This window comes from Priceomyces carsonii, assembly GCF_900007245.1.
Source record: "Priceomyces carsonii strain CBS4050 genome assembly, scaffold: Debaryomyces_carsonii_scaffold_3, whole genome shotgun sequence".
Lineage (NCBI taxonomy): Eukaryota > Fungi > Ascomycota > Pichiomycetes > Serinales > Debaryomycetaceae > Priceomyces > Priceomyces carsonii.
Genome location: NW_026946676.1, coordinates 739890 through 765043, shown reverse-complemented (window position 1 = coordinate 765043; position 25154 = coordinate 739890). Strand labels below are relative to the sequence as shown.

Below are 25154 nucleotides of genomic sequence, written 5' to 3'. Positions count from 1 at the left end.
TAAGAATATAGTCGTGAATTCTATGCTGCCCGCTCAATTTGGTCATTAAGACCCTTTCCGGCATATACAAATTAGGCTTACATTCTAATATACTCTAATAGACAAAAACGTTGATATATATAAATAGTTGAAAAAAAGGACAAGGAAAATTCAGTAGCTTAAACACGAATAACAATGCTTGATAGGTATAAAGCTCTGCTCTAAATTAAAGAATCTGCTTAGATTATGCTTCTTGGTAAACTTCCTTAAGGAAAGCTTCCTCTTCACTGTTATGCATAGCCTTTGTACCAGCAGCAACAGATGCTGATGGATCACGACCAGCATAACGTATGGTCTTGTCCTTGTGCTTTTCAGTTTCAGCTAAGGTTGTAGCTATACGTGGATTGACGAAAGCATATGGACCCATGTTCAAAGGTTCTTCTTGACACCAAACTAAGTCTTCGATATTAGGGTATGAGTCAAAAGCATCACGCAATTGGGCATATGGGAATGGATGCAACTGCTCAATTCTCAAGAAAGCTGTACTCTTATCTTCAAGAGTAGCACGCTTCTTATGCAATGCTGCATAGACTTGACCAGTACATAAGACAAGACGCTTGATTTCTTCCTTTGGAGCAATTCCGTTACCTAATTCAGGATCTTCTATGATCCACTGGAAGTGGGAATCACCAGTGAATTCAGAAATATTGGATCTTGCCAATGGATGACGTAACAAAGACTTCGAAAAGAAGAGAGCCAATGGTTTTCTGAATTGTCTGTGCATTTGACGACGTAACAAGTGGAAAAGGTTGGCTGGAGTAGTTGGGTAAGCAACTTGCATGTTACAATCTTGATGCTGACGTTCTAACTTTTCAGGAGGTGGAAAGACACGGAAATCTTCATTCGATAATTGTAAATATCTCTCAAGACGTCCAGAGGAATGCTCTGGCCCTTGACCATCATAACCATGTGGTAAAGATAATACTAATCCAGAACGTTGCTTCCACTTAGATTCCGCAGAGGCAACAAACTGATCTATAATGACTTGAGCAGTGTTAGCAAAATCACCGAATTGAGCTTCCCACATTACAAATGCATCAGGAGAAGTCAAAGAGTAACCATATTCAAAACCCATAACACCATACTCAGATAATGATGAATTAGAAATGTCAAATGCACCTTGCTCACCAGATAAGTGGTCTAATGGTGTGTAGGTTTTCTCTGATTTCTGGTCATGTAAGACAGCATGACGTTGAGAAAATGTACCTCTTTCAACGTCTTGACCAGATACTCTTACGTGATAACCTTCCAATACTAAAGAACCAAAGGCCAAGGCTTCACCAGTAGACCAATCAATACCTTCACCAGACTCGATAGCCTTTTTTCTAGTGTTCAAGATACGCTTCAAGTTTCTGTGTACCTCAAAACCTTCTGGGGTTTCCGTGGACTTGATTCCAATATCTTTAAGAGCTTTCTCCTCTACTGCTGTTGGCAAGTGTGGCAAGACCTCAGTGGCCAATTCTTTTGGTGACTTGAAGCCTTCCCATGGTGTTGTCAACCATTCTCTTGATGTTGGTTGATAATCCTTAGATTTCTTGAAAGATTCGTCCAAGATATTCCAGACCCATTGCTTGTGCTCATCAATATCTTCTTTTGTGAAATCACCTTCTTTAAGCAATTGTTGAATATAGTATTCAATAACTTGCTTCTTTTGAGAGATTCTTTGGTACATAAGAGGTTGAGTGAAAGCTGGTTGATCGGTTTCGTTGTGTCCATGCTTACGGTAACCAACAACATCTATAAGGACATCTGAATGGAATGTAGCTCTCCATTCTGCAGCCAAATTGAAAACAAAAACAATTGCTTCAACATCATCTGCGTTGACATGGAAAATAGGTGCGTTAATCGACTTAGCGATATCCGATGGATATAAGGTAGATCTAGCAAACCTTGGATCAGTGGTGAAACCAATTTGGTTATCAAATATTATATGAATAGTACCACCAGTAGAGTAAGCAGGTAAGTGGCCAAATCCCATTGTTTCGTAAACAACACCTTGAGCTGAGAAAGCGGCATCTCCGTGCATCAAAATAGGCATTGCTTTCTTGAAGTCACCAATATCATTCTTGTAATGTTGAATTGCTCTCGTTTTACCCAAAACGACACCATCTTCCGATTCCAAGTGTGATGGATTAGCTACAAGAGATAAGTTGACGTGTTTACCTGAAGTTGTCGGTCTAGCATAATTCATACCCAAGTGGTACTTCACATCACCAGAACCTTCATCAAATTCCTTCGATCCTGTGAATTCTGAAAAGATTGATTCATTTGGCTTACGAACGACATTCGATAAAACGTTCAAACGACCTCTGTGTGCCATACCGAGAACAATATCCTCAATTCCGTATTCTACAGAAGTATCAATCATGGCCTTTAAACCTGGAACGACAGATTCTAAACCTTCCAAACCGAATCTCTTATCATTAGGGAACTTTGAAGCCAAAAAATTCTCGAAAGAAGTAGACCAGATCAAACGATCCAAAATTTGTCTCTTTTGATCAATTGAAAATTTGAATGGTTGAGGAATCTCAATTCTTTCTCTCAACCAGTCACATTGCTCTTTAGAAGGAATGTGAATATACTCTACACCATAAGACAGACAGTACAATCTTTCGCAGTTTGCAATGATTTCCTTTAATGACATTGTCTTCTTACCAGCGTCAGCAAATCTTGGTAAGATACCTGGACCTAAGGTAATTTCTTTGTTTAAATCACTGTCAGTGAAACCATAATAATCTAAAGTCAACTCCTTAGGAGTATCAGCATTATCACCATAAGAAATACCTAAGGGGTCGATTTTAGCCTTCTGATGACCTCTAACTTGATAGGCACGAACCAAAAGTTGAACCTTTAAGTGAGTCACGACATCTTCACTTGTAGACGAAGAGCCTGGAATGAAACCAGCAGCGCCGCCAGCTGGAGAGGGAACGATAGTAGGTGGCGCTTTGAATGCTTGAGAAATAGGCACATTATTCGACTCGACGTTCTTGAAATATGCATCCCAGGAAACATGAACGCTCTTGGGATCTTTTCTCCATGCAGCATACATTTCGTCAATATAGTTACCATTATTAGTTTGTAAAAACGAATCAGTGCTGGTAGCCAACGACCTGGCCACCAACGGCTTGACTTGAGCTCTTAATATGTGTGCTCGAGGAACTGCACTTTTAAAAGCTCTAAGCATTTTGAATGAGTTTTAAGTTAGGTTTCTACTGTTATAGCGAGCACCTTCCAATTGAGCAATCACTGTTAAAATATTAGAACTTATTGTGATTTTAAAGGAAATGCCCCATGAATCGGGTGTCCAGTCAAAGGCATTTTATTTGCCAACCAAATTCCGGGACACCCGGAGATTTCTGTGCCCGCTCGAAAGTCTCCTTTCGGTTCAAACTATATTAAAGAGCTTAAAATTAGATGATCTGAAAGTAGACAACAATATGATAGCATGTACTAGACTTAGGAAGAGAAAGCATAGTACACGGACTGTCTGTATATATATATCTTAAATAACATCAAAAATGTATATCCTAACTTAAACTTTCCGGAGGTCGAAAGTTTCCTCGGAAGTTAGAGGCAATTTTGCAAGAACCCTCTCAGCGCATCAGCTCCGAAGTCCATGATGCTACGACCTGGGAAAGACACCAAAGTATTAAATGATCTCTTTGAAAACAAGAACTCATTGCTGATACCAAACGAGTTAACGTATAATTGCTGTCGTAACGCTGCATGTAAGATCTATCGATTATGTCTTGTAAATGGCGGAGAAGCAACTTACTGCCCTGGGGAAGATACTTGGAGTAAATGGAACCCCAGATGGAGGGACGTTAGCGGTTGCAATCATGCTCTGAATATTTTGGCTTTCTTATTACTCCTCGTGCATTTTGCCGTTAACAGGTATTCTTTCAATAATTATTTACCCGATACTATGAATGGTCGGAGATCGGACTAACAAAATTGTGATAATGATCTCTATTATAAGAACAAAGAACTGTGTCGAATAGAACGAATACGAAAAATTTAATTATGTATTATGCTCAAGAAAATTTGTTGTAGAATTTCACGGAATTCAGATTCTCTAAGAAATTCTAACATAAAATAAACCACTTTCGGTGTATTTAGGATACCATCCGCAGGATGGATTACTATCATATCCACAAACTATACATTAGCATACTATATACGGTGCTTGTTCAAAGAAATTCCTTTGCTTTTCTTCTGAACGCATTACAGTCACGTAACCATTGCTTGTAATCTTTTAAAGAATATATTCTTTCGCCATAATAATCAGGAACGGGATTTGAAAATGACTGCGATGATGGATCAACTCTCTTAGCTTGAATCTTTTGGAGAAATTTCAGGTCTTTTGCTTTAAACAGCTTTAAAATTGCCTTGTGTCTCAAATTAAATATGGGGTTACCAAGCGAGGGTCCAAATTGATATCCAAGACCACCACCCACAACAACAAGCACTCCGAATACCATAATAGCATCGAATCCCATTATTTTCTGATCTGCTTCAATCTCAACATTTCCCAAATACGTCAATGTTAAGAGCGCACCTCCAAGTCCAGTGATAGATGATGCCACAATGTTAATTCTTCTGTTCTCTTTCTTCAATTTCAAAAACTCCACCCAGTTAAGCTCTTTTCCAACTGAAGATTTAGAATTGAATCTGCATGCTCTTATAGCCTGTATACCGATCCGCTTACTGATACCTATACTGTTAAGGATCATCATATTATCAACTCAAAACTTACTAAATGAAGTCTCCTTTAAATAACTAGTTGTTTTAGTCTATCGTTTTTCTTAAACAGTTATTAAGAGGTCTTAGTAGCTTGAGTGCTATTCTTCTCACTTTTTATCAGCTTGTTTGTAGCTCTATTACTAAGAAACTATAGGTCTATTCGAAGCTGAACTTTGAAGAGTAAAATGTGAAAAAAAAAAAAACTATTTTGTGTCACTGAATGATTCTTTCCCATAATTGCCAGGCTCTATTACACTACCATAAAAACATTGAAACATAAAGAATATTGTAAGATAACCTAATGAAGTGGCTATTAGGGTGGCACTGACACTGCTGGCCTTTTGTAGGCTCCCATTTCTTACTTCTCTACTAAGTTCCTTATACTATAATAGTCGTGCAAACACCGTTAGAGATTTAGGACGCGGATTTTGAAATGTTCAAGGACTGAGTCGAAGTGTTAGTGTTGTTTTACCCACAAAAGATCATCAGATATATTGGCAGTAAGATCCCAATCTATCAAGTGAAAGTTAAAATTTTATAGCTAGTGAGAAGTTGAGATAGCTAAGACATTATAAAGAAAGCTTATTAAGTATAAGCCAGGTCTAATAACGGAGTTGTTATTGCAGATATAAAAGGGCATTCGACATAATCACTGAGTATTGATAGATCGAAATGAATGGCGCATCTCTTACAACAAATTACAACACCAACGGTACAAACGAGGTACATGGTGACCAATACGGTGACGTGCTGAGTAATTCTTTTCACGAAGAATTCACTGAGGTGTCTTTTCCTGGAACTAAGGAACAGTTGAATAATTTAATTTCTCGTTATCAACACTTAATGAAGATTTCGAAGGAGTATCGGGAAAAGCAAGACCAAAGAACGAACTACATCGACGGAAGGGATGGTAAAAATACGGATTCTATACGCTCTCCCCAATACGATGCAGTCAAGAGTATCACTAAAGACCCAACTGAGACGGAAAGACGGGCCATAGAAGAAGTGTTTTATAAAATTACTCAATCACATCAAAGTTTTTTGAAGGAAGAGGAAGACTTCTATAAAACTTTACACTTGCTGTCACCAGAAAATCAAGAGTCATTTGACTGTGATCTTTTGGCTAAACAGGTTGTCGGATTACAACTATTATCGAAAGATATAGATTTACCAGAATACTTGCAGACACAGTATGAATCGTTAGAAAGTAATGCAATGAGTGATCCAGAGACTGACAAAGAAGAATTGAGAACTCTTTTGTTTTCTAAATGTGATAAGTACGATTTTATGGAGAGAGCGAAATCTTTAGGAGTAAAGTTGTCACCTTCTGTGGGCTCTACAGATCCAATGCATGCTTTACTAGGAAATTACTATACTGAGCAAATGATATCATCAAAAATAGCGAACCGCTTAAAAGAGTTAGAGAGCTTACCCGTTAACATAGGGTCGCTTGATACTGATCAATTATTGAAAGCACCCACTGACCTTGATGGACTTAAAATTAATTCATTAATAGAGCTTAAGTCATTGCGTTTGTTAGCTAAACAGAAGCAATTAAAGAAGACATTAGTTGTCAGTGATGCTAATAGCCCTCCTGTCTCTATTGATGTTAATGGCATTGCCCTTTCCTCACAATCAAGGAGATCTACGTATGTGAGACCAAAAATTTCCCAGCCAAATCCTCAGCTATTAGCCCTACAGCTTGAGGAGAAAAGGAAATTGGAAGCGAAAAGAAAAGAACATGCACTTCACGTTGAAAAAGTCCGCCAAATCTTGGAGAGTTCCATTTCTATCTTCAATGACAAGATAAATCGACAAAACAAGAGGAATGCTATTGTGAAATCAATCAATAATTTCCACGCAGTTACCGAAAAAGACGAATCTAAGAAATATGAGAAGACAGCCAGACAACGTTTGCAAGCATTAAAAGCAAATGATGAAGAAGCATATATTAAGTTATTAGATGAAACAAAAGATTATAGAATTACGCACTTGTTAAGACAGACAAACCAATTTTTGGATTCCTTGGCTCAACAGGTTAAAGCTCAACAGGTAGAACAAGGTGCGGAGGTTGAGGAGAACGTGAAAGAAGATAACGTCGACGAGTTGAGAGAAAAGATTGACTACTACCAGGTCGCACATCGTGTCCAAGAAGAAGTTAAAGAGCAACCGAAGATTTTAGTAGGTGGCCAATTGAAAGAATATCAAATAAAGGGATTACAGTGGATGGTGTCCTTATATAATAACAAGTTAAATGGTATTTTGGCTGATGAAATGGGACTTGGTAAAACCATTCAATCAATTTCCTTAGTCACTTATTTGATTGAAAAGAAACACGAGGACAAGTTTTTGATTATTGTGCCTTTATCCACAATAACTAATTGGACATTAGAATTCGAAAAATGGGCACCTTCTGTGAGAACGATAGTTTACAAGGGCTCTCCCCAGCAACGTAAGTCGTTACAATACGACATCAGGGCTGGAAACTTTCAAGTGGTTTTGACGACGTACGAATATGTGATCAGAGAAAGAAACTTGCTCGCAAAGTTCAGTTATTCACATTTGATTATTGACGAAGGTCATAGGTTAAAAAATGCAAATTCTAAGCTATCAATTACTTTAAAAAGCTATTACAGAGCAAAGAATAGATTAATTTTAACAGGTACCCCATTACAGAATAATTTGCCTGAGTTATGGGCCTTGTTAAATTTTGTATTACCTAGAATTTTCAATTCCGTTAAATCGTTCGACGAATGGTTTAATACGCCTTTTGCAAATACTGGGTCGCAAGAAAAAATAGAATTAACAGAAGAAGAGTCACTTTTGGTTATCAGAAGACTACACAAGGTGTTACGTCCGTTTTTGCTTCGAAGATTGAAGAAAGATGTCGAGAAAGATTTGCCTGATAAAGTTGAAAAAGTTCTTAAATGTAACTTGTCAGGCTTGCAGTATATATTATATCAGCAAATGTTGAAACACAACGCACTTTTTGTTGGTGCCGAAGTAGGGAGTACTAAGTCTGGTATTAAAGGATTAAATAATAAGATAATGCAATTAAGAAAAATTTGCAACCATCCTTTCGTGTTTGAGGAAGTAGAAGACGTTCTCAATCCATCAAGACTTACTAATGACTATATCTGGCGTGTGAGTGGTAAGTTTGAGTTATTAGATAGGGTTTTACCGAAATTTAAGGCAAGTGGACATAGGGTATTAATGTTCTTCCAGATGACTCAAGTCATGGATATAATGGAAGATTTTTTGAGATGGCGAGATATGAAATACATGAGATTAGATGGTAGTACGAAAGCCGAAGACAGGCAAGACATGTTGAAGGATTTCAATGCACCCAATTCTGATTATTTTTGTTTCCTTTTATCTACAAGAGCAGGAGGTTTGGGATTGAATTTACAAACTGCAGATACGGTAATTATTTTTGACACTGATTGGAATCCACATCAAGATTTACAAGCCCAAGACAGAGCCCACAGAATTGGACAAAAGAACGAGGTTAGAATTTTGAGATTAATTTCAAATGATTCGGTTGAAGAAGTAATTTTGGAGAGAGCACACCAGAAGTTAGATATAGATGGCAAAGTTATACAAGCTGGTAAGTTTGACAATAAGTCAACTGCTGAGGAGCAAGAAGAATTCTTGAAAAGATTGTTAGAAGCAGAAGCTGGAAGAGACGACAATGAAGAGAACTCCAATTTAGATGATGAGGAGTTGAATGATATTCTTGCTAGGTCTGAAGAGGAAAGAAAATTATTTACAGAGATCGACAACGAAAGAATCTTACATGACAAAATGGTAGCGAGAAAAGGAGGATACAAGACAAGATTGATCGAGGAAAACGAATTGCCAAGCGTTTTCACAGAAGATATTTCTCATCATTTTGAGAAGGATGTCAAAGAGCTAGCACGCAAGAGGGAAAAGAAAAAAGTGAAGTATGATGATGGTTTGACTGAAGAGCAGTGGTTAGCAGCCATGGACGACGATGAAGATACTGTCGAAGATGCTATCAGACGAAAGGAGGATCGATCAGCTAAGAGAAGAAAGCGGCTCTTCAAAGAGGATACCGAAGAGGCTGAGGATAGTTCAGAGAAAGAGGTCCTGCGCCCAAAAAGAGCCCGTCGATCTCAGACTCCACAGTTAGACGGTTACAACGAAGATGAAGAGGTGTACAATGGTGGGGACAGCCTCACTGACAAATGCGAATCTCTTATCGACGACATTTGCAGCTTGACCGCCGAGTCTGATGGCCACAATGTAGCAGAAATTTTCATGACACTACCTTCGAGGAAATTATACCCCGACTACTATCAAGTTATAAAGCAACCAGTTTCGATTAATCAGGCGAAAAAAAATATTAAACAAGAGAAGTTTGATTCTTTTGAAGCTTTCGTTGATGAGCTTAAATTAATGTGCTCAAATGCCAAGGCATACAATGAAGAGGGATCGTGGGTTTACGAAGATGCTGAAACTATTGAAAAATTTCTCAATAACAAACTTGAAAAGTAAATCAATCGTATGTACATAACTTACAATTAACATAATAACATCTTTGTATTCCATGGTAGTACAATCTTGAATAATCTCGGCCCCGTCACGTTTAGTAATATCCTGTATATTGATTAATTGTCAATTTTGACTCTTAAAAGGCTGGCCAATAAAATTCGTATTAATTTAATCTCGACATAAATGTACGCCCTTATAGGGAGCCTCAGAGATGCTGCAAATTACGAGACTAGATTAGAAAATTTAGTAAGCAAGAGGATTTATAGAGACGAAATTCTGTAGATTGATATACAAAGCCTTAGCTTATTACTAATACCACTTATCGTCTCTCTGTATCAATAGTAATAACACCTCGCATTGAAACTACACCGTAGTGTCCGTTTAACTTAATGTTCCATGATTATTGCTACTTGCAAATCAGTCTCACATTCTTTCCTAATTCGGAATGGAGATTTCAAGTTGTACACTAAAGTATATAAGAAGAGAGAGGACACAACTGTTAGGCTTAATAAAATTGAGAGAATTGAATTACCAGCACGATGTCTACCGCAAATTTGAGAAATTCAAGTCAATCATTAGCTAACTTGTTCAGAAGTCACCGTAGTAGGTTCAATGCTTCTTTCCTTTCTGGAACCCTTGGCGGGGCAATTGGCTCCGTAGCGTTGTTGGCATTCTATGAAAACGAAAAGAACAAACGTTACAACTCACCAAAAGGTTGGAAGGGCCCCTTACTAGCAGGTACGGCGATTGTGAACATTGCTGAAGTTCCAAAAGATAAAGGTTTCAAGGAATTTCAGCAGGTTTACAATGACATCGCAGAGAAGATACACTCCGAAGAAGATGCAGACGAAGGAGATGGTCGCTATGGTTTATTGACTAGACTCTCATGGCACACGTCTGGTACCTACGATAAGAAATCGAATACGGGAGGTTCTTTTGGTGGTACAATGATCTATGCTCCAGAACAGATCGATGGTGAAAACAACGGTTTAGAAGTGGGTCGTGACTTTTTATATGAGTTCTTAGTAAAGTACCCTTGGCTTTCAAGAGGTGACTTATGGACCTTGGGCGGTGTTTGTGCCGTTCAAGAATCCGGAGGACCAAAAATCCCTTGGAGACCAGGTAGAAAAGACCTTACGGACAGAAAAAGAGTTCCTGAAAACGGTAGATTACCAGACGCATCGAAAGATGGTAATTATGTTCACAGCATTTTCTCAAGAATGGGGTTTTCTGACCAAGAAGCCGTAGCATTGATAGGAGCACACTGTTTAGGTCAATGCCATAAACACAACACAGGCTATGACGGTCCATGGGGTCCAACTCCTAATATGTTCACCAATGATTTCTTTGTTAGATTATTAGGAAAATGGCACGTTAAAAAATGGGATGGTAAGAAACAGTATGAAGATGACGAGACCAATCAATTCATGATGTTGCCAACGGACATGGCATTGAAAGAAGAACCTTTTTTTATCAAATATGTTAAACAATATGCGGACGATCAAGACTTATTCTTCAAGGACTTTAGAAATGCTTATAGCACTTTGCTCGAGTTAGGAGTTACATATCCTAAGGATCAGGAAAAATGGGAGTTTCAGACATTGGAAGATCAAGAAGACGATGAATAGAGCAGTAGACTGGCAACGTGTTCTTAAAATTGAAATAAATTTATGAAATGTAGTATGATTTTGCTTCGAAATATGATGTCTTGTGCGCACAATTAGTACCGCTTGTAAACTTATGTCAATGTATATAATGAGCCTACGCTTATTACTAATAACACTTCTCTCTGTATCAGTAGTAGCGAAATCTCGCATTGAAACTACATACTAGGGTCCGCATAACGTGATGTTCCATGATTATTGCTACTTGCAAATCAATCTCACGTTCTTATCTAATTCGGAATGGAGATTTCAAGTTGAACCCTAAAACATATAAGAAGAGAGAGGAGACAACTGTTAGGCTTAATAAAATTGAGAGAATTGAATTATAAGCACGATGTCTACCGCAAATTTGAGGAATCCGGTTCAATCATTAGCTAACTTGTTGAGAATTCACCGTAGTAGGTATGGTGCTACTTTCTTTTCCGGGACCCTTGGTGGGGCAATTGGCTCCGTAGGTTTGTTAGCGTTCTATGATAACGAAAAGAACAAGCGCTACAACTCATCAAAAAGTCGAAAAGGACCTTTATTAGCAGGTACGGCGATTGTGAACATTGCTGAAGTTCCAAAAGATAAAGGTTTCAAGGAATTTCAGCAGGTTTACAATGACATCGCAGAGAAGATACACTCCGAAGAAGATGCAGACGAAGGAGATGGTCGCTATGGTTTATTGACTAGACTTGCATGGCACTCATCAGGTACCTATGATAAGTTTTCGAATACGGGAGGTTCTTATGGTGGTACAATGATCTACCCTCCAGAACAGACCGATCCTGAGAGCAATGGTTTAGAAGTGGGTCGTGACTTTTTATATGAGTTCCTAGCAAAGTATCCTTGGCTTTCAAGAGGTGACTTATGGACCTTGGGCGGTGTCTGTGCCGTTCAAGAAGCCGGAGGACCAAAAATCCCTTGGAGACCAGGTAGAAAAAATATCTCAGACAGTGAAAGGGTTCCTGAAAACGGTAGATTGCCGAACCCATCAAAAGACGGTAATTATGTTCACAGTATTTTCTCAAGATTGGGTTTTACTGACCAAGAAGCCGTAGCATTGATAGGAGCACACTGTTTAGGTCAATGCCATAAACACAACACAGGCTACGATGGTGAATGGGTTACAACTCCTACTATGTTTACAAATGAGTTTTTTGTTAGGTTATTAGGAAAGTGGCACGTTAAAAAATGGGATGGTAGGAAGCAATACGAAGATGACGAAACCAATCAATTAATGATGTTGCCAACCGACATGGCATTGAAAGAAGAGCCTTTTTTTGCCAAATATGTTAAGCAATATGCAGACGATCAAGACTTATTCTTCAAGGACTTTAGAAATGCTTTTAGCACTTTGCTCGAGTTAGGAATCACATATCCTAAGGATCAGGAAAAATGGGAGTTTCAGACGTTAGGAGATCAAGAAGACGATGAATAGAGCAGTAGACTGACAACGTATTCTCATAATTGAAATAAATTTATGAAATGTAGTATGTTTAAGATAAGTAACCACATTTTACTTTGACATATGATATCTTGTGCGTACAATTAGTACCGCTTGTAAACTTTTATCACCATAGGCTTTTTTACACAAAATTGGAATTTCGCACGACTGAAAAATTTTTCAGATTTTGGGTGTAGAGTCGTCTCACACTATTGATATATATATTTCAGCGAACTTTCTGAATAAAAATTTTTCATACATTTTAACTTCAGCATTTAGCATCAACTAAGAATGAGATCCGTTCAAACAGACCAAATCTTGGAGATTCCAGAAGGCGTTACCGTCTCCATTAAGGCTAGAATTGTCAAGGTCACTGGACCAAGAGGTGAATTGAGCAAAAACTTGAGACACATTGATGTTACTTTCCAAAAAATTAACAACAAAGCCATCAAAATAACTGTTCAAAGTGGTGACAGAAAACAAATTGCTGCTTTGAGAACTGTCAAGTCTTTGATTTCTAACTTGATCACTGGTGTCACTAAGGGATACAAGTACAAAATGAGATATGTGTATGCGCATTTCCCAATCAACGTTAACATTATTGAGGTTGATGGTCAAAAATACGTTGAAATTAGAAACTTCTTGGGTGAGAAGAGAGTTAGACAAATCAAGATCTTTGACGGTGTTACTGTTGAACAATCTGCTAACCAAAAGGATGAATTGGTCTTGTCTGGTAACTCATTGGATGATGTTTCCCAAAACGCTGCTGATATTCAACAAATTTGCCGTGTTAGAAACAAGGATATCCGTAAGTTTTTGGACGGTATCTATGTTTCTGAACGTGGTGTCGTTGAAGAAGATATTTAAGGGAATTGAATATTTTGAATGTTAGGTCATTGAGAATAAAACGTTAAATTTTCTTGTATTAATACAACATAGCTTTGTTTATAAGTCACCTTCGGTTTTATAGTCAAAGTGGTTACTAATGGTTTACACCTCCCTAGGAACGTGGATTTGTTATAGTGCTCCAACAATAAAGAGCCACCAACGATCCACTCGTAGTATCGACGTAGAGGCTTTTGTACTATGACATGCTATCTTTTGGTATTTGTGTTAAATAATGCATTAGCTATGAGCCGGATTAAAATAAGATTCAAAGGTATTGTCCACTGAATGGATTTAGTGTTCGAGACCATTGAATTCTTACTCATATTTATTTCAGTCACAAAGTCGTTTCTTGCTGTTAAAGGAGCCTTCTCTATCGCTTCTGAAAGCGGGCCGTTCGTTTTCAAGCGTTAGTTAGCCATTATTCAATTCATAGTTTAGAGTGTATGAACAAGGGTTCAGCGATGTTATACTGCATATAACATAACATTTCTCGAGAGTCATATACTCCAGTGAGAATGTAATTAACATCATGGAGGCTTCTTTCATTAGCTTCTTAGCTTGCAATGACTATTAAAGTAGCATTCTTAGGGCCCAAGGGAACCTTCACTCACCAAGTAAGTAAACTTCACTCAGAAGTTTGGATATCGAAACTAACGAACTTAGGCACTAATACAACAATTTGGAAGTGAGCCAGATAGTGTTCATATTTATCCTCAGGATGGAATTTCAGATTGCTTTAAAGCCTTAGATAGTGGTGCTGTCGATTACGCAGTAGTTCCATACGAGAATTCTACTAATGGACAAGTTGTGTTCACCTATGACCTACTCAGGGACTGGTTTATTCCTCCAGGTCATCGCCAGAAGTCACAATTGGTGCCAAGTTCCACCAAATCTGGTTCTATTCAACCACCATTCAGGATAGTTGCTGAGCAGTTTGTATCGGTACATCATAACTTGTTGACAAAAGCTAAATCAATTTCTGAGGTCAAAACAATATACTCGCATCCTCAAGTATGGACTCAGGTCTCTTCATTCTTATCAAAGAAATTCCCCCTGGGTGTGCAGAAAATTGACACATCATCAACGGCAAAGGCTGCTGAAATCGTCCACGAAACTGAATCGGACACTATTGCATGTATTTCTTCTAAGACGAGTGCCTCTTTATTCAATTTGCCAACTCTATATGAGAATATAGAGGATAGCTCGAAAAACACAACTCGATTTCTAGTGCTAGGAAATAAGGAATTACCTGAGCCGGAAGATTTAAGAACCATTCCTGAAACTTCTGATCTGTTGAATATTACTTCAATAATATTTTCTTTACCTCATGATAAACCTGGTGCATTAAGGGAAGCACTATACGTCTTCCATAAAAATGAGGTCAATATGACATCAATCAATTCCAGGCCTTCGCATTCAAATCAATGGCACTACGTTTTCTTCGTTGAAGTAATCGGTGACTTAGCACACGATGCGAGGATTAAGCAGAGCATTAGTGATCTTGGATTGCACTGTGAAGACGTCGTTGCATTGGGTTCATTCAAGAGATACTGGCCCTATTTGGAAAACTCCTAACTTCCATTACTTGTAACTATTGTAATATATACATATATATTAGTGAGATCGTTCGTATCTCTAAAGGAATAAAAATGCAATCTTTATATCAAAAATCGTAGATCATGCTACTTTAATCGGTAACCGAATTATCATTTAATCTCAGTTGCCAAACTTCTGGAAAGTCCACTCTCTATTATCCAAAGGACATACGTTTCTTGACTTAAGCCACCTCTGAATACAATGCATATGGAACGCGTGATTGCAAGCGCCCCAGGCTGCTATACAATCCTCTTGTGTATTGTTTATGGTGTTTGGTTGGCACTCGATACATGGCTCCATCAAATGATTTCTACAGATTGCACAGTTTTCAACCTGAATGTCTAATGTAGTGTTAGTAAGTCATCCTCATATTGCGTTACAACTAGAAAAATATACGTACCCCAAGACCAAAACGCCACCGCAGTCCACTTCTTAACTTCGAACTTCTGCTTGGTTGGCTTTGTTTTCGATGTTTGTTCTTTATGCTCTATTGATGATTCCAATACGTGTTCTGTTTTCTGTTCTGATGCCTCATCAGTGCCTGGTTCTATTAGTTTGTTAGTAATCACTATTATACGATATAACATTCTCTTAAATAAAACTTACGGATATCAATCTCCATATGATCTTGATCTTCACTCATATTGTAAAGTCTTGTGGTTCCTAGTGACTGTTTTTATCGCGCTATGATTAGAAATTATTGATATTCTTTATAATCTTCGATATTAACAAAATAGATTAGCTCGAATCGAATCCGACTTGAATTTTATCATCATTTTCTTTACTTTTAACTGCGATATTTAGCCATAGAGGCAAACTTCAGCTACAAAATGTCAGAGAATAATAATGAAGATATAATATCTTCATTGTATCCTCCTCCACCGCCCTTTGTTAAATTTTTCACCACGGAGAACGTGAAGAAGTTGGAAGAATGGAAGCAAAACCATAACAATACTGAAGACATAGCAGAAAATGAAGAGTCCCCTCCTGGAGAATTAAAGCTCTTAATTCCACCAAAAGCTCCTGAGCAAGAGCATTACAGAGGTTACGGAAACCTCTGGTCCTTTGAAGACAAGCTTCCAAACCTTGAGGAGTCTGGATGGAAACAGCTTTACAAGGAAAACGACGAAAACATAACTTCTAAAACTAAAATCGAAGAATTGCATAAACTAATGGACTCCTTATTACTCAACTTTCTTGAGGTGGTTGGCATTGCATCAATTGAGCCACAGCAGTATCATGGCAAAATCGAAGACATAAAGTTAATTTTAATAAATATAAGTCACATCTTAAACACATACAGGCCCCATCAATCAAGAGAGAGTTTGATTACATTATTAAAAAAACAGATCGAAACCAAGAAGAATGAGATTAACGACATAGACCGAGCGATGCTGGACATCAAGAAAAGAATTTTGAAGTCGATCAGCACAGAAGAACCACCATCGCAATCCGAAGAATCTTTAATCCATGAAAAAGTTTCAGAAATGGACAATACAAGAAAGGAAGTGATAGATGCTCTTTTAAAGGGTTTGTAATAATAAAAGCATGAAGAAAAAAGAGTGAATTAGGGTAGAGCGTGGATATGAAAAGCGTTACATAATAATGGATATAAAATTTATAAATATTCTACTTATGTTAAGTATATATTTTGTTTAGCCAATATGCTTTAAAAGAGGTCTAATAAATCATTATTAACCTTATTATTTGCCGAAGCATTCTTCTTATCTGACACGGAGTTATCATTAAAATTCAAATTAGACAAGCCACTAGAAATAGAGTTCCTAGATTCCTGTTTCTTGGGAGAGTCAAAAAGACTCAATATGTCATTGTTTGATGCATGAGAAGGAACTGTATCATTATTCTTGATAGGAGGAGCAGGTGCAGAGAATATATCATCTAATTCATCGAGCAAGGAGGGCTCACCAGCTTTATTATTTGCGGCATTGTCTTCGTCTTCGTCATCGAAGTCTAACAAGTTTTCATTTTTAGCATTATTGATTATTTCTTGTTTAGCCAATTTGGTCAAGTCATCTATATTTTCATTTTTATGATTGTGAGTAGTCTCTTTACCTGTAGAAATGCCTTGGTGAACATCCAGATTTATGAAAGTGGAAGCAGGCTTATGATAGACAGATGACAAGGTTGATAATTCCTCGATTAAAGCATTTAAAACAGTAGGGTTGAACGACGAGATCGTCGTCTTTATCGGAGGTAATTTTGCTAAGATTACTTTCTTTTGCGCCTCTTTTGAGGACGTTGATAATAACCTCCAATAAATAAATGCCTGATCTCTAACATCGGCATTTTCACAATCCTTGTTTATCATCTCTAAAACTTGCTGAAGTAAGGAGGAATAGTTAGATTCACCTTGTGACAAATTGATTTTGACAATAGTAGTTAAAATGTTCAACTGTAAAATTGATTCACTTTCCAAAAATTTATCAACAAGAACGTTTAACTTGTCGTGTAGACCAGAGAAGTACTTTGGATACTCTCCTAGCAACCAGATGTAACCCGACAAAGCATCACTATTGTCAAGTTCCTTTGCATGCTCTGAAATCACAGGAATGATCAAAGTTAGCAAGTCATTTTTACCGGGATAGCGTCTTAAAATGTTAATCAAAACAATAATAGATTCATTGATAGTCAACTCTCCACCTCTTTGATCTATCAAACTGTTTAAAAGATTGACTGCCTTAATCACACTACCTGCAAGCTTTATCGCTACAGAACCGATTGATTTAATTGCTTTAGACACAAGAGCTGGCTCAAATTCTAATGCGTATTCCTTAAGCTCCCCTAATAAAAGAGCACTGTTGTTATCCGTTGCGAGTCTCACCATAATCTCAAGTTTTTCTAATTTTAAATATAAGGGATCTGAGTATTTGATAAAGAATACACGCAATTCTTTCGACAAAATCTGAGGATATTTTTCTAAGATAATTCGAATATTCTTTAAGCCAACATATTGTGCTTCCGGAATAGACGTACTCACCAATGACACTAAAGGGGCGGACAATTTTTTAAGAATCGCAGTTCTCTGTGCCGTGGGCGAGATAGAACTTATGTGATGTATGATCACTTTTATTGAACTCAAGACAACCGACGGGTTTACGTGCTGAAGTTGCGGAATTACCCTTTCAACAATGTGATTAGCCTCCTCATGACTAGCAGAATTATACTCGGCTAGCTCAGATAAAATTGTAATTCTACCCCACTCTGTGCATTCGTTTAAGCAGGTCAACAAACTTTTAACAATATCGGCCGTCATGGTGAAAACCTGCAAATTCGGGTCATCATTCATTTCTTTGATTTCGAACAAGGCGCTCAACGAATTTGCAACTACCATTGGGTTTGAATCATGAATCAACTTTTTCAACTCGTCCAAAAATCCGAATTCAATACACATTTCGGGGTCAAGATCGAACAACTTAGCAACGCAAATCGCAGCGGTCTTTCTGACATAAGGATTATCATCCTTCAAGGTCCTCAGTAACGGAATCTCCATATAATCTATCATCTTCGACACTCTTATGCAGCCCATAGTTCTGATCGCAAGAGCTCTAATCAAAGGATTAGGGTCCTCAGTGTCTTGAACGAAGGTATTTACAGCTAGAATGCAAAGCTCTGGATGAGTCTTCGCATAGTTCATCAAATATAAATAGACTAATTTCTTCTGTTCTATGTCATAGGTCGCTATGTTCTTCAAAACGTCCGGAAATAATGATGATACGTCCTTCCCAACTGTCATCGCTTGAATCACCCTTTGAATGGCGTCTTTTCGTTCATGTTTATATTGAGAAACTAGACCGTTTCTCAATTCAAAAGTTTCTCCCTTTTTAGGGCCCTTCAAGAATTTTCGAATCTTAGCTTCTAGTGACATGTTGGGTCCTGATTGTGTATCGTAAAATTCACCAAGTGTAAGTTGATTGTTTCGAATCTTCATTTTGACGTCTGCATTCACGTTTATATTTCAACATACACTTATATGCAGTATAACAAGAATACAGTTTCCAAGTACTAGCTAAAAAGAGATACAGAGAATCGTAGTCAATTGGGATAAAGGAAATGATGTATTACAAAAAAGGGAAGCCTAGGGGAAGAACTGGTATAGCTAATTCTGATACAGTTGTCTTTTCGAGCGATGAAGAAGATGTAACAGAACAGACAGATTGTTCAGCTAATGCAGGTAATCTGGTAACTGACATCGTCAAAGATAAACAAGCTATGGGAGGATTAGCAGAACGAAATTCTCCTTATACTACACTCCATGATAATTATTGGGATTTTTTAGACTATACAGATGATAGCTTACTGTGTTCAAGGTTCAAAAATGACCCACTTACTACGTCTCCTAAGAGATACACGCGCCTTATGAGTAACATCACTACGAATGATGGCTTTACTAGTCCTGATTCCAGTCCAATAAAGCGCATTAAAAAACGCAAGACAAGAATATCTAATTCCACTTCGAGCTCACAGCAGCCATCTTCTCCTAGTCCAACTTCCCGTTCGTTGCAAAATTCAACACCGGGAGCCAAGACTCAAAAACACTCTGCTCCAAAGACCGCAACTCCGAAAGAAAGAGAAGCTTGGAGTAGTTTGTTTGAAAACATAGAGAAAGAATCTGTATTTGAACGGCCATCAATGATTTTGCCGTTCGACAAAAGAGTCAGAAAAGAAACTAACGCAAGTAATGAATCTAAGCTAGGAGATTCTGTGTTTCATACACTTCCAACTGCTGTAAATTTAGAAGCTGTCTTTAATGCAATTGAAAGTAATAAATCTGATGTATCTACTGAGGCTCCTCAACAATCAAAGCACACATATCAAGATAAAAAATCTAAAGTGAAAATGTATGGCGTCGAGAGAAGTTTTTTGACGGAAAATCAGATGGAAGAAAATGAAGGTAAGGAAGATGACAACAAAGCTCGCGAAATAGATGAATTTAATCATACTGATGACGAGGACAGAATTACGAATATTAACGACTTAAGGTGCTTAGGAAAAAGGAGCCTTGAAAATGATGAAATTATTTATTTATTGGAGGGCCTAATTTACAAAAACAGTAGTCGAATACAATCAAGCAACTCATTATTAATTTTATCATTAATTGATTTAGCTAATAAGCTTATCGCTAAAGATGATGTGGGTGCCTTTACCCGAACCATAGCTGCGAGACTAAGGAAGATTTTCAAAAAAGTGAAAAGTATGGATCATAAAAATACGGGTGTTATAAAGTGGTTGGTGGCAGCTAACTATTATCTTTTAGCGCAATTACTGGATTTTAAGTTAGAAAGTTCCGCTCTTGAAGATAACGACGAAGAATTTGAAAATTGCGTTTTATCAATGATCGGAGATGACTTCAAGGTATTTGGATTGCTGGCTTTAACCAAATCTAATCTTTTTGATATGAGAGAAAAGCTTCCTCCAGTCCATAAAATGCAACTTAATTTACTAAGGAATATCAGAGGTGTGAAAAATGGGGATTTAGTTGAATCAGCTCTTCGTATCTATGATACCTTGCATGAAAGAAAAGATAAGTTAGTTTTACTTTCTTATTTAGTGCTGTATTTTGAACAATTTGATAATGTCGAAAATTATGAGACATTATTACCAATATTCGAGACTACCATTGATAACATACATCATGGGAAATATGATGAGATAGATCTAAATGTAATGAAATTAATGGTTATCATTTCTACAAATTGCAATACTACCGAGGGCCAAACTATCTACAGAAGGCATTATGTATCCATATTGTTGCATTTAATTAACGAATTTTACGAATCTAATACCACATGTCAGGTTACTAATAATATGATACTCTTATCGCTAGGGTATTTGATAAACTTTGTTGAATATGAGGATGTGATAACTGAACTTTCCATCTTAAATCACAATATAAAACTAATCAAGAAGATTGATATGTGTAAAACTGGTGAGCTATTTCAACATATAGTTGGTTACAACTTTATCTTACTTAGCCATTTCAAATTGTTTTTGGATCTTCAAGTCCCTAAAAGTTTTCTTTTACAAGGGCTAGGCCATTTTCGAGATCAAATTTTGAACATAGGTATTATCGATAAAATTGATAATTTAATTTTGAAGTTAGGTTAAACATGGAATAGAATAGCATAGCAATAATAAAATTTAGCATTTAATTCTCTAAATTCGAGTGTCTAGTATGTTTTTGTCATTTTATTTTTACTGATCCAACCAAACTCGTACTTGAAATTTAAGATATGCTGAGAGTTGCGAAAGTTGCAAATTTGTGGAAATGACCAACGCTTCACTATAGCATTTTATAAAAGACAGATTTATATATAGTTAAACTCAGAACTACTTTATCATCTCATTTCAATCAGAAATATACTCCACTAAAAAGTAACTATATCTAAGAAATGAAGCTGCTCAGAATATTCCTTTTTTTTTATGTTGGTCTTCTAATATCAGCAGCACCGCTGAAGCTCACAAATGAAACTTATACAGCTGATGTCCTTTCATTTGATGATTTTACTCCAGAGGCAAAAATATTTTCGAACAAGCAAGAGCTTTTCCTGTCAGCATTTTGGAAACAACTTCTGCAGGGTAAAATGCCTCACGTAGCAGCATCAACGGTAATCGTTGTTAAGGACACCCAGTCTGTTTACCATTTCGACAAAACAGAGTTAGAGATAAAAGATCTGAAGGGAAGATTCCTTCAATGGCCCCTGAAGAGAAAGATCAGATTACTCGAGGTTCAGTATGGTGAGCAGAAAAACATTCACTGGAATAGAGTTCCTGTCTCTAGTTGTATCTCATCAAAGCTTGGCTCAGGTGGCGCAAGTTACACCCAAAGTTATTCATGGTCCAAGAGCATTACGAAATCATTGAGCCCATCTATTGATTTCACGCTAATGCAATTAGGAGCAACTCTTTCATTGGAGGCAGATTTCTTATCACTGTCTATTACTAACACGGGAAGTATCACTTGCAATGCTGCTGCGGGTAAAAAGGTCCAAGTTTTCGGTTCTTTTATTTTGGCAACATTTCCTCTGGCACAGAAGAGAGAAGCAACATTTTCGAAGGGTTATGAAGATTTCAAAACTGGTGAATGGATCAAGCTATCGAGTGATGATTCCGAATCTCTGAAATTCGGGCCGATGTTTTTTGACTTAGAAGATATCCCCGACTACGTCTGTATTGATAATGAAGATGATTTAAGGTGTGATGATGAGAGCCTTTTCTCCCTGGATGGATTTGAAATGGCGAACTCCATGGAATACATCTCTAATGTTAAGGATGCAAATCGGATGTCTCTGGAACTCATCATGTGATGCAATATTTTTCAAGAAGTCATTACTCGACTTTAGTTCTTTCTAGCAGAAAAACAATAAAACAAATATGTCTGCCGATGAGCTTGACTTGGGGCTGAATGGGCTTTTTGATGAACCAGATGACTTTTTACCCCCACCACCAGAACCCCATTTTGCCACGTATAAAAGAAAACAAGATAAAGATCCAAAAGACATTACTCTTCGGTTAGTTGGAAAGTCACCACTATGGGGACATTTATTGTGGAACGCTGGTATTTTCACAGCCGATTATTTAGACAGGCATGCAGAAACATTGGTTAAGGGCAAAAGAGTTCTTGAATTAGGAGCTGCAGCTGCTTTGCCATCCGTTCTTTGTGCGTTGAACGAAGCAGAACTAGTTGTGGCTACAGACTATCCAGACCCTGATTTAATTCAAAATATAGAGTATAACTTTGCAGAGCATAAAGAATTGAATAATTATGAAGTCAAAGGTTTGATTTGGGGCAACAATGTTCAGGAACTATTCATTGATGAGTTAAGCGAAGAAAACAAATTTGACTTGATTATATTGTCAGACTTAATTTTCAATCACACAGAGCACTTGAAGCTTTTGAAAAATTGCAGAGAGTTGCTCAAGAAAGATGGAAAATGCTTAGTCGTATTTTCACCGCATAGACCACTGTTGTTGCATAAGGATTTAGAATTTTTTAAGACATGTGAACAATTTGAGTTTAAAGGTGAGCCTATCGATTTAGTGGTCTGGAATCCTATGTTTGAAGAAGACGACGAGACAATAGAGATAAGATCAAGAGTGTACTCTTTTTTCTTAATCCCTCAATGGAAATGAAAACTACATGTCAATCAAAACTTCATTCCTTATTGAATGTACATAAAATGTGTATTTCAATTGTTTAAAATTAATACGTTCTTAGAACTATGTAACAAACCCCATACTAACATCAACTGTAATGCAGAACAAACTCATTATTTAGGCTGAGTTAGGGTTCATCTTTCTCTTACCATTAGTCAAAGTGACATTGACGAATCTTCTGGTGTATAATAAACGCTTGTAAGCTCTACCCTTTGGAAGCTTGGGCTTTTCTTGCTTTTCAACCTTTGGAGTTTGAGATTTAACCTTACCGGCACGAGCCAAGGAACCGTGAACTTTACCCTGTGAAATAGTTAGTAAACAAGTCTAATGAACATACAGTGCAATCAAAGATTCGCCTCTTCTATTCATCACATATCACTGATATTCACCTCTTAACGAATAACGAAAGTTTTTATAGCTCAAAGATGTGTGAATGTTATCTTGTTCATTCTTTGGCTTTCATCCTCCTTTTTCTCTTTAGTCTTTTCATTTTTGCCATCCACCATTTTTATTGCCATCTTCCTTTTCATTTCGTTTTTCTCATCAACAGCTCTCTAAGATCTAAACACTGTTCGAAAATCTATGATATTCCCATCTAAACGTACCATTTTTATCTATAATTCGATATATGAAAGTAATATTCAGAAGTAGAACAACGTAAACTTAAGGTCTTTTTCTTCTTTTTTTTTGCTCACAAACGGGAGGAAATTTTTCGTCCAAAATTTCATAGAAACACGACTATTATTCTGCATGTGACTTGCTCGTGACTTTTATTTAGGGTTCGACTCCAGTGACGCAGTATTGAAGAGTACGAAGGTATTGATATCGGTATACAGAGAGTGGTAGCTTTAAAAGTGCTGAGGCTGTTGGATGATCTAAATTTTTGCAAGTTTTAATAATTAAATCCAGGCACGGAACAGTATGATAGATAGTATGGTAGAAATTTACAAAATAGAATTAAATTAATCCAGAAACGGAACAGTAGTGTAAAAAGTACTCTCTTCTGATATTACAAAGAGGTATATTCTACTGTATTTTTGGCTATATGTATCACACTGATCATGAATATGTATTTATTTTATAACAGTTGAGCTTCATAGCTCACTTGCTTCTTCGTAAATCTAAATGCTAGTCTTAAGAACCATTACGAAGGTGACCAGCACAACAGCAAGGATCATTAGAATAAGTAACACCATGGACAACCTCGCGACAGGATAGTAGCTTTTCGTCAACATGGATTGAACTTGGATAAATCTACCTAATCCATAGAGTAATGTTATAATCCCAAGTACAACAAATGTAGATCCTAATGCCTTTCCATATTTTCTAATAGCGATATTTCCGTTGTCCTGATCATCTGATAATGGTATCCAGCTATATGGTGTTTCTACTTTAGAGGTCTTTTGTTCCAATCTGAAAAGCTGAGTAACGCCGATTCCAAGAGTGATGAAAGATAGTGAAGTTCGCAACCACGCAAGAAATGTTCTCTCATTTGCTAGCTACAATTGTTAGTATCTCGTGTAAATTTTGACCTCTAATATTCACTTACGTGATCCCTTGCCACAGATCCCTTATTTTCAAGAGATACTGACTTGTATTCGAAGATTTTGAGAAATTGAATAAAAGACAATCGCGATGGCTCAGCAAGCTCTGTAGTCTCTACAGATGGAGAATCTGAATCTGGCGTTGTTTCACGTCGCTGTATATCCATTGTGCTGCCTCTGCTATTTTGTCTCCTATTCATTCAGAGAATATGAGTGTTGCATGCATTTCTATAGAACATTTGTTTTTCGAGCCACGGTTTGGGCTCGCATTATACACCTTCTCGTGACTTCGGTAAAGACATACAATTTTTTGCAGTCTATTATTCTAAAGTCTTTGACTAATATGGAGACAGACGGGAAGAAGAGAGAATTCACTACAAACATACCGTTTGTTACTTTTTCATGACAATTTTAATGGGTTTGTATTAAAGATTTATTTAAATAAAAATAGTCTATTTGCACCCCTTAAATAAGCAAACTAAACATTAAATATTATTTGGCCATGATGTGAAGGCCCCAGTTGGATGCTATGAATGTTTTTTTAAAACAAATATTAAGAAA

The 25154-nt window shown here is 37.1% G+C and overlaps 13 protein-coding genes across 13 annotated transcripts; 10 read left to right on the top strand and 3 right to left on the bottom strand.

The window, feature by feature from the left end:
* Positions 1-223: 223 nt before the first annotated feature.
* Positions 224-3223, bottom strand: KGD1 (alpha-ketoglutarate dehydrogenase; the record flags this gene model as incomplete). The annotated part of the gene is made up of 1 exon (XM_062952814.1): positions 224-3223. One exon carries the CDS (start codon positions 3221-3223, stop codon positions 224-226), a length of 3000 nt encoding a protein of 999 aa, XP_062809679.1.
* A 432-nt stretch (positions 3224-3655) lies between these two features.
* Positions 3656-3988, top strand: PRCAT00002923001 (uncharacterized protein; the record flags this gene model as incomplete). The annotated part of the gene is made up of 1 exon (XM_062952813.1): positions 3656-3988. One exon carries the CDS (start codon positions 3656-3658, stop codon positions 3986-3988), a length of 333 nt encoding a protein of 110 aa, XP_062809678.1.
* A 241-nt stretch (positions 3989-4229) lies between these two features.
* On the bottom strand, positions 4230-4775 carry PAM17 (Pam17p; the record flags this gene model as incomplete). The annotated part of the gene is made up of 1 exon (XM_062952812.1): positions 4230-4775. One exon carries the CDS (start codon positions 4773-4775, stop codon positions 4230-4232), a length of 546 nt encoding a protein of 181 aa, XP_062809677.1.
* Positions 4776-5454: 679 nt separating this feature from the next.
* Positions 5455-9300, top strand: PRCAT00002921001 (RSC chromatin remodeling complex ATPase subunit; the record flags this gene model as incomplete). The annotated part of the gene is made up of 1 exon (XM_062952811.1): positions 5455-9300. One exon carries the CDS (start codon positions 5455-5457, stop codon positions 9298-9300), a length of 3846 nt encoding a protein of 1281 aa, XP_062809676.1.
* A 536-nt stretch (positions 9301-9836) lies between these two features.
* Positions 9837-10925, top strand: PRCAT00002920001 (uncharacterized protein; the record flags this gene model as incomplete). Its single annotated transcript, XM_062952809.1, has 1 exon — positions 9837-10925. The coding sequence occupies one exon, from the start codon at positions 9837-9839 to the stop codon at positions 10923-10925; it is 1089 nt and encodes a 362-aa protein (XP_062809675.1).
* Positions 10926-11295: 370 nt separating this feature from the next.
* PRCAT00002919001 (uncharacterized protein) lies at positions 11296-12384 on the top strand (the record flags this gene model as incomplete). Its single annotated transcript, XM_062952808.1, has 1 exon — positions 11296-12384. One exon carries the CDS (start codon positions 11296-11298, stop codon positions 12382-12384), a length of 1089 nt encoding a protein of 362 aa, XP_062809674.1.
* A 297-nt stretch (positions 12385-12681) lies between these two features.
* On the top strand, positions 12682-13257 carry RPL9B (60S ribosomal protein uL6; the record flags this gene model as incomplete). Its single annotated transcript, XM_062952807.1, has 1 exon — positions 12682-13257. The coding sequence occupies one exon, from the start codon at positions 12682-12684 to the stop codon at positions 13255-13257; it is 576 nt and encodes a 191-aa protein (XP_062809673.1).
* A 584-nt stretch (positions 13258-13841) lies between these two features.
* Positions 13842-14853, top strand: PHA2 (prephenate dehydratase; the record flags this gene model as incomplete). The annotated part of the gene is made up of 2 exons (XM_062952806.1): positions 13842-13892; positions 13942-14853. The coding sequence occupies 2 exons, from the start codon at positions 13842-13844 to the stop codon at positions 14851-14853; spliced, it is 963 nt and encodes a 320-aa protein (XP_062809672.1).
* An 851-nt stretch (positions 14854-15704) lies between these two features.
* Positions 15705-16412, top strand: MED7 (mediator complex subunit; the record flags this gene model as incomplete). The annotated part of the gene is made up of 1 exon (XM_062952805.1): positions 15705-16412. The coding sequence occupies one exon, from the start codon at positions 15705-15707 to the stop codon at positions 16410-16412; it is 708 nt and encodes a 235-aa protein (XP_062809671.1).
* Positions 16413-16543: 131 nt separating this feature from the next.
* Positions 16544-18760, bottom strand: APL2 (Apl2p; the record flags this gene model as incomplete). The annotated part of the gene is made up of 1 exon (XM_062952804.1): positions 16544-18760. One exon carries the CDS (start codon positions 18758-18760, stop codon positions 16544-16546), a length of 2217 nt encoding a protein of 738 aa, XP_062809670.1.
* Positions 18761-18945: 185 nt separating this feature from the next.
* On the top strand, positions 18946-21000 carry PRCAT00002913001 (uncharacterized protein; the record flags this gene model as incomplete). Its single annotated transcript, XM_062952803.1, has 1 exon — positions 18946-21000. The coding sequence occupies one exon, from the start codon at positions 18946-18948 to the stop codon at positions 20998-21000; it is 2055 nt and encodes a 684-aa protein (XP_062809669.1).
* A 284-nt stretch (positions 21001-21284) lies between these two features.
* Positions 21285-22199, top strand: PRCAT00002912001 (uncharacterized protein; the record flags this gene model as incomplete). Its single annotated transcript, XM_062952802.1, has 1 exon — positions 21285-22199. One exon carries the CDS (start codon positions 21285-21287, stop codon positions 22197-22199), a length of 915 nt encoding a protein of 304 aa, XP_062809668.1.
* Positions 22200-22266: 67 nt separating this feature from the next.
* Positions 22267-23025, top strand: PRCAT00002911001 (S-adenosylmethionine-dependent methyltransferase; the record flags this gene model as incomplete). The annotated part of the gene is made up of 1 exon (XM_062952801.1): positions 22267-23025. The coding sequence occupies one exon, from the start codon at positions 22267-22269 to the stop codon at positions 23023-23025; it is 759 nt and encodes a 252-aa protein (XP_062809667.1).
* Between the last annotated feature and the right edge of the window lie 2129 nt (positions 23026-25154).